Here is a 12,647-nt window from a genome sequence, read left to right as displayed (position 1 = left end):
TGTGAAATCTATAAGTACCTTGTCTATGAAATGTTAACAAGTCATTGTCAGTAAAACGCATTATCTCACAGACAGTAGGGCACACCCGGAAAAGACTGAAGGGTTCCAGACTCCTTGTCCAAACTCCACTCCACTTCCACCTTCAGGGAATAACCACTTCAAGTGATTTCACTTGCTGGAAAAATGACCATCAGCTTCGTGTTCATGTGACTACGCAAAGTTTTTAAGAGACAAATTCGACTCTGTGTCAAGTGTTTGCCCCCCGAGTCAGATGTTGCTTGTAACTTCGGTAATAGACTGAACTGTGTTTTACCTTCCGGAGATACGATCGTCCGCACTCTGAATCGAGTCGGGGAGCAAGACTGGAAGTAATAAGAGCTTTAATCTTGCTTATCATGCTGACAAAACCTCATCTATCTGTGCGGTTCAAACGCTGAGTTCTATGTTTTGTAAATATAGATTTAAAAAAAATTTGCTTCCCAATCTTCTTTTCAATCAGTTTTATAATCCAAAATAACTCAAGAAAAACTTAACAAAGAAGCAAGATATGATTGACTCTTGAATAGAAATGTCTTAGAACTCTTTGAAGGACTTTCAAATTGAGTCAAAATGTGCATGAAATAAGTAACTTAAAGGAATCTTTAAGGGGTGTTTGTGTTGTGTAGTGAGGGCCTTACTGCAGATTCACTTTGTGTGTGTGTGTGTGTGTGTGTGTGTGTGTGTGTGTGTGTGTGTGTGTGTGTGTGTGTGTGTGTGTGTGTGTGTGTGTGTGTGTGTGTGTGTGTGTGTGTGTGTGAGAAGTAGAGGGAGAATAAGAGGATGCGACAACTATTTTCTCTGTTGTAGAACACACTTTCACAGGCTACACAATGTCACTACTGCTGCCAGTTTCAAAACAGATTCAAAAAGCCGTTACAAACCACAGAAAGTCGAATGATGTGTTTTTGTCAGGTCACTCCATTCACCGTCATCCTCCTTTGGTCTCGATGACTAAACACTAAAGTTGCCCCCCCCCCCCCCGAAATGCTGTGCAATGCTGAGCCCCGTGCAAAGCATCTTTATCGTTCTCACCCACATTTGTTTCTGGCTGCAGTTTTCCTCTCAGGGTGACAAATCGTACTCTGCAAATAAGTCTTGACTGAGGAAGTAAAAAAACAAAAAACCGCACCGCCTCAAAGTGAATTAGAGGAGCATTATGCCATAAAACAATACCCAGAAGTGAGTGATTTCCCAAACTGCAGGGTATGAGCAGCCGTAGTGAGCCGTCTCGTAGACGGGCAGTCTCCGAGTGCCCCAGCAGGGACGGGACGGTATGAATGATGTATGGCTTTACCACTTCCCAAGGCGCCCTACTATATGAGGTGGCTGAGTAACTGAACAGACATAGTGCAGACTGTGAAGAGAAACATGCAAATCTGCAGCAACTCTGATACAGAAACCCCTTTATTGTTTCAGAGAGCAAAAAGGGAGAAGCGGCTTTACAAACAGCTATCATACTTGGTGCAGAACCATGTCAGTGGAATCATTAGTCTTGAGATGACAGACAGAATTTATGTTTTCATACTGTGTGATGATTGGGGGGTTTTTCAGGCTAATGGTCAATGATTGGAGTTAGTTGACAATGACACGTCTCATTATATACATAAAGATAAAACACTCGGTGTTGCAGAGGTTGTTTCAGACACAACAGAGTCAATGTTTCCTCATTTCAAATGATAAACCATTGCATGTTCATCTTTTGTGCTTTAAATGAGTAGTTAAACATTTGCTTTCTTGTTGAGAATTAGATGAGAAGATTGATATTGTGTGTGTGTGTGTGTGTGTGTGTGTGTGTGTGTGTGTGTGTGTGTGTGTGTGTGTGTGTGTGTGTGTGTGTGTGTGTGTGTGCGAGCCTGTACACGTATGGGTGAGTGGCAGCAAATATGCACCCAAGAAGGCAAAAAACATCAGTCTCAGCTGAAGAGGGGTGTGTGCATCTAACCATAAACCACAGAACACACACACACACACACACACACACACACTTTAAATACCCTTCTGCTTTACCTACTGTCAGATGATCCAACTCTGTTTCACTCAATGACACCACCATGGGATGCTCAAGGCTGTTTATTTTGTGTTTTGTCCTAAATGTTGCTCACTGCTTGGACACCCTGGGTAAGTCTGCAGAGTTACAGTCCGTCTGTGACTGTCAGCTGTTTATGGGCTTGTTTTACTGGCCCTCGAGGTCTTGTTTAACCTGTGGCATTTACACTAAACAGTGCTGCTATGCTTTTCCTAAGTGATTAGTCCAATTATAAATGCACACAGGCAATAAAGCCACATGCTGGAGGCATCTTGAACGCACTAAATAATAACTATTTCTGCAGTGTATTGCTGATGGCATGTTGGTATTGTCACTCCAGCAGTCAGTTCATTATTATTGACCAGTGGTGTCACCTAAAACCACATTAGTTTCCTTTACAGCCTTTAAAAGTTATCATGAGGGCCGTAAAGCTTTTTCTTTGTGTGAGGGAGAAACCCTCTGCAGCCTACAGTTCAGATTTGCTACTGTATGTTGTTTTTTTTTGTCTGAAGTCTTTGTTTCTGCTGTCACTGGGACTTCCAGCTGGAGATGAAAGTTTGAACATGCGAAAAAGCTCCGTTTCTCAAAGTTGAAAGTCTTATTTGTTTACCACATCCCCAGTCTGTGAAGGAAGAGTTGCTGTGCGCCACTGGTGAATGGTTGCTGTTTGGTGAGAAAAAGAAGCCTCTGGGGCTCAGGAAATATGGTGCAGTGCATGAATAACTGATTTGATTTTTTCTCTCAGTTATTACTTAGTTTGTATCCTTAAGGTGTGCCTTTTCCATGCTTGGCTGACATTTAGTTTGGCAATAACCTGCAAGGGCAAATGAATTATAAACCCACAAGGCATAATTGAACTGATGCAGCATATTTATTTCTCTCCCTCTGTGTCCCTTCCTCTTAAAAGGCTTTGGAGGCTCTCCACATTGTTTCCATTTGCCGTGATGTATAGCAAGACCAACAGCGTTTCAGCTTTCACAGTGTTTGAAGGCAAACAGTTCAGTTTAGACTGCAGCAGCTGGCTGTAAGTTCTGGGGCTTTCCATGAAGCAGTGCAGCAACATTATTTTACTCATCATGTATCTAAAGCTGAATACAGGTTCTTGGCTTCAGCCGGCTGATGGGCCAAACTATGTCCTCAAGTGCACTTTAATAAAGTCGTCAGAGGAAGCAGGATTATTGGACCTTTGTATGCATTGGAGTCTGCACACTGTCCTTTCTGCAAGTGTCAGAACCTGTCACCCTCTAATAAATGTCCTTTCCTCTGAAACCTCCCCTAACCCTGGCTGATTTCTGAGCAGTGTGGAGGGACGCGGTCGTCGGTGTTGGTGGATGGATCAGGGAGTAACTTTTGGACTGTTCTCATTTCATTAACATAATGGAGTCCTCTACTAAACGTACGCTGTGGGGACAAGGTTGCATTTGTCAAGTGTCATTATGTCCAATTCCTGTCTTCAGCCCTGTGATGTTTAGAGGGCTACTTTACCTTTTAACCTATACTTTCATATCAGCTTTTGGGTTGAAGCGCTATGTTTGTAAGCCACGCTAGAGGCTTCGATCTGTGTGACATTTTATACAGATATTCATGGTCCCCAGAGGATGTATTCTACTGACTTTATGTCTAAATATGTGCAAAACTAATGGCATGCCCCTCAGCCTCCACTTTGTATTAAGTGCTAATCAGTAAACACGGCAAACTAAGACAGTGACAGTGGTTAATATTACCTGCTAAACATCAGCATGTTAGCATTGTCGGTGTGAGCGTGTTAGCGTGGCTGTAGACTCTTGCTCTTGTTTTTATTGATTAGTCATTGACACATTCTAATAATGATAAAACGACTGAGAACCACATCACCACCGAGCCGGTTAGTCATTCTCATCCATCACAGTTTCACTCGACTAGTGAAAGACAACAAGGATGTGCAGAAAGAGCTTTCATAGGCAGAAAAATGGACATCTATCAACCTGCTGTCGCTCAGGAACAATCCCATTTTGCCCCTCAAACATTTGTGCTTCGCTGATGTTTGCAGTTTGAGGGCTGTTATGACGGCTCACTGTTACTGAACATTACGCTGTTCTGTGTCACAGATCCGGGTGGAGAGAGGATCGTTGAGATCACTCACAACATCACGGCCTTCCTAGGAGAGGACGTCTACCTGAGCTGTAGTTATCTGGGCGAGAGTGAGATCCAGAGCGCCGAGTGGAAACGCCAGGTTAACTCCAAAAATAAATTCAAGCGGCTGGCCGGATTTGTTCATGGCAAACCGTTTAGCCGCGATTACATCTCAGAGCCGGACTCGCTCACCAACCTCACTGTTAAGATGGAGGTGTCCAGTGTGGAAGCGGAGGGAGAATACATCTGTGAGTTTGAATCCGAGGAAGAGCTGTATTCTGACAGCGTATATCTCACTGTAGTAGGTAAGCCAAGCCAATAATGTATGATTTTCTTTCATTCACCACTGTGAGAAGAAATTAGCATAAAGGCGTTGCCATAATTTAATATAAATCTAAAAGGTCATAACTGCTGCACCACCAATCTTATTTGAATTTAACCTGAAGATAATGCATCTTTGACCCAAGATTGACATGTTTACATTCATTCACAGCTCGGCTTGATGAGGTGCAGGTGCTGGTGAATGCAGAGACCATAAACGGCTCTGACTACCAGTCGGTGTCGTGCTCTGCGGTCGGTGGCAGGCCCATGCCTCAGATCAGCTGGTTGGTTGCCGGCCGTCCTCCTTCAGATGACACTTTTTCTGTGGACGTGAGCGAAACCGTGCACTCAAACGGCACCTCCACCCTGAGCAGCATCCTCCGCTTCCCCACCCACCTGCAGGACGAGGACAGCGTGACTTGTGTGGTCCAACACCCGACCCTCCCAGTCCCCAAACTCACCACGGTCGGGGTGGAGACCTACAGTAAGCTCATACTCGCGGCTGAGCGTGTCGGCGTTGTTGTGTTTGTCCAGGAGGGGACGTATTGTGCTGCATTCACCAGTCTGAGTTTTGTAATCGCGAATCATGACTCAGCATCTCACAACACAATAACGTTCTCCTGCTGATTTTTTTTTTTTTTCACGCTGGCCGTTCCTTCACCACTCTGCTCCACATACACAGTGACAGACCATAAATCACATTGCACAATGCAATGCATTCATGTGGGAATGCACTCTTTCCACTGACGTCGAGCATATGGAACACCACAATGCAGCAATAAGCCAGTAAATAATTAATAACAGCAGCGTGCAATTTGGTGACTACATTTCTCCTGTTCAATTTGTTTTAATCCCAAACTTTTTACCCAGAAATTGACTATATGTGGTGAAAGCAATTTTTCAGATTATCCAAAGTTCTTATACACCATAAAGTCTTAATGAGGTATGCAAAGAATCTTGAGTAACAAGGAACTAGAAGTCCAGGATACTCACTTTATTTAGTCAATGTTTTGACCAAAGTTTAGTCTTTTATTAGGTAAAAAGTTGCTTCAATCTATATTCTCAGACACAGTTAGCGACCTGCCAGATATTGTCCCTATGGAGCTGGTAGGGACCAAAAACAGAACTAAAAGGGAGTGGATATTGGACCAGGAACACGACTGAATGCTAACGTTGCTCCGTATATGCGGAATACTTAAAAGTTACATAAATGTCGCATTGACGACGTGTTTCTGTTGCCCCCAGGTGGCCAGAAAATCTGATAATATTTACATATATATATATATATATATATATATATATATATATATATATATATATATATATATAATTATTTTTATTTTTATTTTTTTATTTTTTTATTTTTTTATGTAACATGATTCATCCTCTAATGGAACTTAGAATCTAGAAGTCAAACACAAGTCGTGCAAAACTTAAGTACATGCTACCCAAGCTGCCAAGAAAGAGCTGGTACAAAAACCCTGAGAAGTTAGGTTGGTTTTTTTTGTAGGCTCTGGTTCCCATGTTACTCTGGCACAGAACAGACAAAACAGGTCCCTCATAACAAACCAAGTAAATGCTGTTATGTGGTGCAGCATCAGGCCGCTCGTTAGGACCGTCGCTATGTGGTCATCAACATTTAAATGCTCCCATTTTTCAAGGGATCTATGTAAAGATCCCATTAGCGCCAGCCAGCTCATTTGTCCGTGATACATTCAGACCCCATTGAAGCACTGCAGCAAGGTAATTTTCCAGCTGCAGTGGTTAAATTCCCACTGAACTGTAGGTATCAACAGATGACATGATTTTTAAAGCCAAAGTGCTTTAACTCACTTTAATCGCGCATACCCTTCGCCAACACCCGAGCTCACTTCTCTTGCTCGTTGGGGATGGCTGGATATTGTATGACACCACAACTTTAATGTATTTGATAATAGACTGTGATCTCTGCTGATTCCCTGCATTAAAGCCTGTGGTTCTCTCAGCTTCGGTTGGACAGCAGCTGGGCCAGACATCTGCTCTCAGCTGCAGCCCGGCCAACAGATGGGACAGGTGATAAGCCTAAGTCAGCACTCTCCAAAAACCCGAGCAGAAGCCCCTTACGGCTTGTGTTTAGCTCATCTGGCCCCGGCTTCCTATTCAACAAAAACACCCTGAGCCTCAACTTGATATCTGACTTTTAGATTTGCTGGAAAAAAAAACATCAGACATCGAGAAAGAATAACTCTTCTCGCCTTTCTTCCTGCTCTTTTAGCGAGGCCAAATGTAAGCATTAAAGCAGAGATGGTACAACGAGGAGGAAGTGAGTTCTGGGTGGTCTCGTGCATTTCATCTGGAGGGAGACCTGACGCTGACATCGCCTTGGCTTTGAACGGCGACGAAGAGCTGCAGAGAGAGGACAACTCGGACTCAGTCGTCCTCCCTGCAGCAGTGTATGAGGGCCGTAATGTCACTTGTGTGTTCGACCACCCCAAATTTATACGCCAAGTGTCACGAGTCATAACACTGCCGTCTTTTTGTGAGTACGAGCAATGTTTCACCTTTTTAGAATAGCTCTGCTGATGCTCATGAGGTAGAAGTTACAGGAAAACGGAGATGTGCTTTATTATTCTGCAGATTTGTCTGGAGTTTATTTGTTGCACTCGGAGCTGGGAAGCAACAGCGATGACTTCCAAGGCCCTGAATCTTTAGAGGTGCAGGAAGGACAGAGAGACACTGTCATCAGCCTGCAGGTCACTGGGAATGTGCCACATTACAACGTTGCCTGCCAAAAGTAAGAAAAATGTGGTAATGTAAAAAAAAATTGTTTATATTCTTTTTGTTTTCTTTATTTTGCTTTTGTTCTGAGTGTGAATATTATGGGGAAACACATTGACAGAAACAGGTAACATCAATACTACTGACTGAAACAATACGTACCCTGTGGAGGATGTGGTAACACATTCGATGGCACCAAACCACAAGTGATAGACGGCAGGAACCAGATTTAGACACGTTTCCTGATTGAAATAACAGTCATATTTTAATCTTGGTAAAAACATCCAAACTGAAACATGGATTCCTCTTTGTATGCTTGTTTCCCTCTAGAGATGACGGGCCTTTGCCTGACGGTGTGGAGCTGGTTGGCAGCAGCCTCACAGTTCAGGGCCCCGTGGAGCATCGGCATGCCGGCCTGTATGAATGCTTCTTCTCCTATCGCCACGTGAATGCAACGCTGAAGTTTAATGTCACGGTTAAACCTCAAGTTATACGGCCTGGTAGGTGAAACTCTTCGCATATACTTCTTGAAAAGACTTTCACGGCTACATTTTGAAATTTTCTGCAGTGTGTGTGAAATATTGTCATGGAACCTTCTCTCCTCTCAGTTCCTCCAACGATTCGAGTCGATTTGCAGACTGAAGGTGGACACAGTGTGATTGAGTGCTCAGCAGCTGATGCTGTTCCTGCAGCCAGCATGTCCTGGCTTCTACCAGAGGGTGTGTCTGGAGTCTCTTGGTTCAATCTCACTTCTCATAATGGAAGCCACTCTGTCAGGGGAGTTTTACTCCTCCCTGCCTGCTCGCCTTGGGAGCTCACTGCAGAGTGTGTGATAAATCACCCTGCGTTGGAGGAGCCGGAGAACAGAAGCATTGCCCTCCCTCTTTGCGGTATGTTCGACAAATCAAGCGGTGGATAATTTTGTCTGAGTAGCGGACGTTTTTGGCCGTACATGAGCCGTAGATTTTTTTTTTTTTATCTTACTCTCAAAAGAAACCCCCCCCTTCCTGCAGTGTTTTCAACTTCTCTTTCCCACGCAGCTCGCCCTAAAATCACCATCAACTCCAGCACCGAGTGGAAAGACGGTGACGAGTTCACAAAGGTGGACTGCTCTGTGGACAGCGTTGCCCCTGCAGCAACCATAAGCTGGCACGTTGGAAACGTTGACAACAGCATCAGTTATCAGTCCCAGACTGAAGTCCAGGCTGATGGCTCGGTATCGGCCCGGTGCTCTGCGCATGTCTTGTCATCTTTGTATTCTGGTCAGAATTTGACCTGCACAGTGAAGCATCCAAGCCTGGAGGCACCAGAAAAAAGAACAATACACATTCTCGTGCACAGTAGGTCATTGCTTTCTTTGCGATATTTCTCTCTGTGACTCACACAAACTCACGCAGCTGCTCATCGCCTTCCTGTCACCCCTTGTTGTCTTTTTCAGAAGCCCCTCTGCTGAGTGTGTCTCTGGTGAGACGGCAGGACTCTCCTCTCTGGCTGGCAGTGTGTGACTGCAGAGAGGAGGGTGTCGGGGCTGACCTCTCCTGGGTCCTTCCCGAAAATGCCAACGGCCAAACATCCCTGCACTCAAAGCATGAGGGCCGCATTAAAGCCAGGCTGACTTACCAGTTTCCTCTGGCCCTTCACGAGGGGCAGGACCTGACCTGTGTGTATCGTTTTGAACATGGAGCCACAGAGAAAAAGACCATTCACGTCCCCAGATACCGTGAGTTTAGATACGATGCTCTTACCTGCACACTTCAGTTGCTCCAAAAGTAATGATTCACACAAATGCATTTGGCTGACTGCTAAACTGACTTTTCTGCAGATATCTCTTCCGTGAGAGTCTTAAACCACACGAGTCCTCTGCAAAACCGCTACGGCGGTGAAACCATCGCACACAGACTGGCTCTCCAGGAAAACCTTCGCAACCAGAGAGTGCTGCTCCGAGTCGAAGGCAACGTGCCAGAGTACGACCTCATCTGTAAAAGGTGATGTGTCCTCCTTTATCTACCAGCTAATGAGGATGCAGCTGTACGCACAGTGTACAGCACTAAATGACATGTTAGCCCAATTTAAAGGAGCTATTACACCCAGAGTTAACAACTATCAGCCTGGAGATAGAACATCATGGACATCACCCAGCATAACTTTGACATTAAAGTATGAGTTTAGAGAGATTCTATAGTCCCATGAACTCATCGTTGGTACTGTAGTTTTTGTTGGATCAACTCCACACATTCTGCTGCAAATACTCACGAGAAGACCAAATGTGTATAAATCTGAAAACTAATGCGCATGTACTCCTGCTGTGATTTTGAGTAACTTTTGCGAAAAACTACAGTGCGCAGCTGAGAGAGGAAATTACTGAGCCTTTTAGCATACAAATTAAAATTCATATGTTGGGTGCAATTTTGAACATGTATGTCTAAAGTGTAGGAACAGATGAGGTGTGAACAGAGTAGGAAGTCAGAAACGTTTGAGAGATTTGAGACACATCGTTGGTTTCTGTCTTTTCCAGTGATTTGTTCCCAATCTTAAAAATACAAAACACTCCTTGAAATACAAATTCAGCTAAAAGTCGCTCGTGTTTCAGGAGCGATGGCTCGTTTGTCCAAATGGACGGGGTTGCAATGGTCTTCCAGTCAGAGCTCACAGAGCAGGATGAAGGCCTGTACTGCTGCCGGGCGTTCTTCTATCACCACACAGCCACAGTCAACATCCAGGTGGAGGTCACGAGCGAGGACGAGCAGCTTGGTGAGTACGGACCGTCTACAATCAGAGTGACGTGTTTACTCAAGACATTCTGATCATATCAACATGCTGAGGTATGTTTTCAGTGTAAAGTTTGCTGGAACTTTTTTTTTTTTTTTTATATATTTGTGGCTTTGACAACCGTGTCCACGTATGTGTTTCAGCACTTGCTGCCATTATCTGCATTTCTTCGGCCTTGGCCGTCCTCCTCATCCTCGTCGTCACCCTCTGGGTGTGCTGGTGAGTTAAACGCATGCACAGGTAACCGTGGTTGCAGCTCGGCAGACGATGTGCTGAGGGGCAAGTGAGGGCAACGCTGCCGCTGGCATACTATACGAGACAAACAGGATGTGCCGATCGTTAACCCAACAAACCAAAAACCACAGTATCATACTATTGTTCACAAACAGGAAGCAGTGTGGCGGAAGCAGACAGGTGCCTCTGCCGCCGCAGCGCTGCGTGTAGACAGGTAGAACATGAGAGATAAACAAATTTATCTTCCAGTTTCCTGCTTCTGGCTTTTAGCAGCGTTACTTGTGTCACTTTCTGCAGTAGACTGCTGCTTGTTGGCCCATTATCATCAATGCCACGTTGCAAAAACGAAGGTAAAAGGTTCAAAGTCCACAACTTGGGAAGTTATTAGTATAATGAAATTCGAGCTGTCATTCACCATGAGAAAAAAAATCCACAAATCCATTTCTTAATCTTACTGCAGTTGGAAAAAATCAGCGAGCCACCCGTCTTTTACGACTGATGTGGGATATCTGTCACAATCCTAGAGCTGCTTAATGGCTTCTGAGTGCAGAACTTTCCACATTTGTCACATTCACTGCCAAATCTATCTTCTCTCAAGAATGTTTGTCTGGATCAGATCAGGCCTCGCTGTGAATAAAGATGCACTGCGCAGCACAACAGCGGTTCAGAAGCTGTTTCAATAGGCCCGGCTCTCCGGTCAGAACATTTGGTCAAGGTGCCATTGGTTGACAGAGCCTCGGTCCCCTTCTCCCTGGCTCCAGTGGGAGGGTCCTGTCAGGCTAATTTGGGAAGGTCAGTCACACAGTGTACAGCAAGCGTACACAAGAAAACATGACTCCCCGGGAGAAAAGCTATTTTGGAACCAGCATCAACCCCCCCCCCCCCCCCCCCCCCCCCCCCCCCCCCCCCCCCCCCTCCGGCACCCCTCCACCCCCCCCGGCACCCTCCTCTCCAGTACTGGGGACACTTTTTGACGGCTGCAGGTCTTCACTGCGTTGATGTCGCCGAGGTCATAATGTACAAAGTGAGCTGCTGCTTCTGACATGAGAGATCAATGATGAGGCCTCGGGTCACCGCTCACCGTCTCCATTGACATTCCTGTAGCAATAATGCATTCACACCTGCAACTTCCCCATTTGAACGCAACTCTGTGCGTCACATTAAGTCACAGTGTCATCTAGTGGAGATGTTCAGAACAAAATCAATTCAAAATGGGATCATTCACATGATTCACACAATCTTTTTTTGTTTTACAGCAAAGGAAATAGCAGCTCACAATATAAGGTAAGACTAAATTCAGTTAACATGCAAGTTTCTTTTTTCATGAATCCAGTTTTTCATTATAAATTAAGTATTTTATTAGTAGTATTTATTATACAAATCTGAAATCAGCACAGTATCTCAACCTGTGTCCTTCTTTTCTCTTACTTCTGCACTCTCTCTCTCTCTCTCTCTACATATACACATACACATATACATATATATATATATATATATACATATATATATATATATACATATATATACATATATATATATATATATATATATATATATATATATATATATATATATAATCCAGAAAAAGGAGTCTCTCTCGGCCTTGACATCTCTGATGCAGGAGCCCGGCTCTCCTGAGGTGAAGAAGCCAGCAGTGACGGAGATCAACAGTAAGGAAATCACTCAGCTGGTCAGTTTCTCCATAGTCCTTGACGTCAAGAGTACGGTGTGAAGACAAAAAGACTTTGGATTTACACATTCTGCTTTGCATTGTGCACAAACTGGATATGAAGGCTTACTGGAACTGCAGCATTTACTATTTCTGTGTATTTTCATAGGAGTTCAGCATTAGAAGTGAAATAATCATTTTAATGTACTAAGATGTGAATTATTCTCAAGAGTTTTAAATTTTAACTGATTGGCATTAATGTCTTTAAAGCATTACCTTTGCACTTCATCTTACTTGAATTTTGCATGTTTTTTTTATGTACATTGTTGTCAATAAAATCTTCAGAATATAATTTTCTGTTTGTATCAAGTTGTTACCACATGACTGAACTAAAGGAAACACATCTCCAGGTATAGTAGAGATAACTGACCCACCATCTGCCCTTGTGAGACCTTTGGTCGACTTCATCAGTGAGGACCGTCTGCTGTGACAACCAGAGTTCACCCTAGAAATAAATGACCGTAGTTTGTGAACCAGACGCAGACACACTCCTCCCATCCGCCCACATTGAGATGCAGTGCTGTTACACCCTCTAGTGGCAAATGATCACACACACACACAACTGAGTGAATCCGGTTTTAGTCACGACCACTAAGACCACAGTCGCTAGGAAATCAAAAATCTGTTTCCTATTAAGTTTTCACTGGGATTCTCTTAGAT

General features: G+C 44.1%; 1 protein-coding gene across 1 annotated transcript; it reads left to right on the top strand.

Moving 5' to 3' along the window:
- The first annotated feature begins 2,071 nt into the window (after positions 1 to 2,071).
- On the top strand, positions 2,072 to 12,255 carry si:ch211-149e23.4 (hemicentin-2). Its single transcript, XM_068715283.1, has 14 exons — positions 2,072 to 2,157; positions 4,153 to 4,482; positions 4,671 to 4,982; positions 6,753 to 7,016; positions 7,115 to 7,271; positions 7,586 to 7,755; positions 7,864 to 8,145; positions 8,296 to 8,595; positions 8,694 to 8,975; positions 9,078 to 9,240; positions 9,846 to 10,006; positions 10,168 to 10,243; positions 11,515 to 11,542; positions 11,841 to 12,255. Exons 1-14 carry the CDS (start codon positions 2,091 to 2,093, stop codon positions 11,988 to 11,990), a joined length of 2,742 nt encoding a protein of 913 aa, XP_068571384.1. The 5' UTR covers positions 2,072 to 2,090; the 3' UTR covers positions 11,991 to 12,255.
- Positions 12,256 to 12,647: the final 392 nt, after the last annotated feature.

This window comes from Cebidichthys violaceus, unplaced genomic scaffold (genome assembly GCF_023349555.1).
Source record: "Cebidichthys violaceus isolate CVI_PGR_0920_01 unplaced genomic scaffold, fCebVio1.0.p SCAF_1, whole genome shotgun sequence".
Classification (NCBI taxonomy): domain Eukaryota; kingdom Metazoa; phylum Chordata; class Actinopteri; order Perciformes; family Stichaeidae; genus Cebidichthys; species Cebidichthys violaceus.
This window is presented reverse-complemented; position numbering and strand designations above follow the sequence as displayed.

Bases quoted from the DNA above. Each gene is read 5' to 3' on its own strand.
- si:ch211-149e23.4 (XM_068715283.1), top strand. From the start codon at position 2,091: ATGGGATGCTCAAGGCTGTTTATTTTGTGTTTTGTCCTAAATGTTGCT. The intron at 4,983-6,752 runs GTAAGCTCATAC...CTGCTCTTTTAG, and splicing joins GGTCGGGGTGGAGACCTACA to CGAGGCCAAATGTAAGCATT. The intron at 7,756-7,863 runs GTAGGTGAAACT...CTCTCCTCTCAG, and splicing joins ACCTCAAGTTATACGGCCTG to TTCCTCCAACGATTCGAGTC.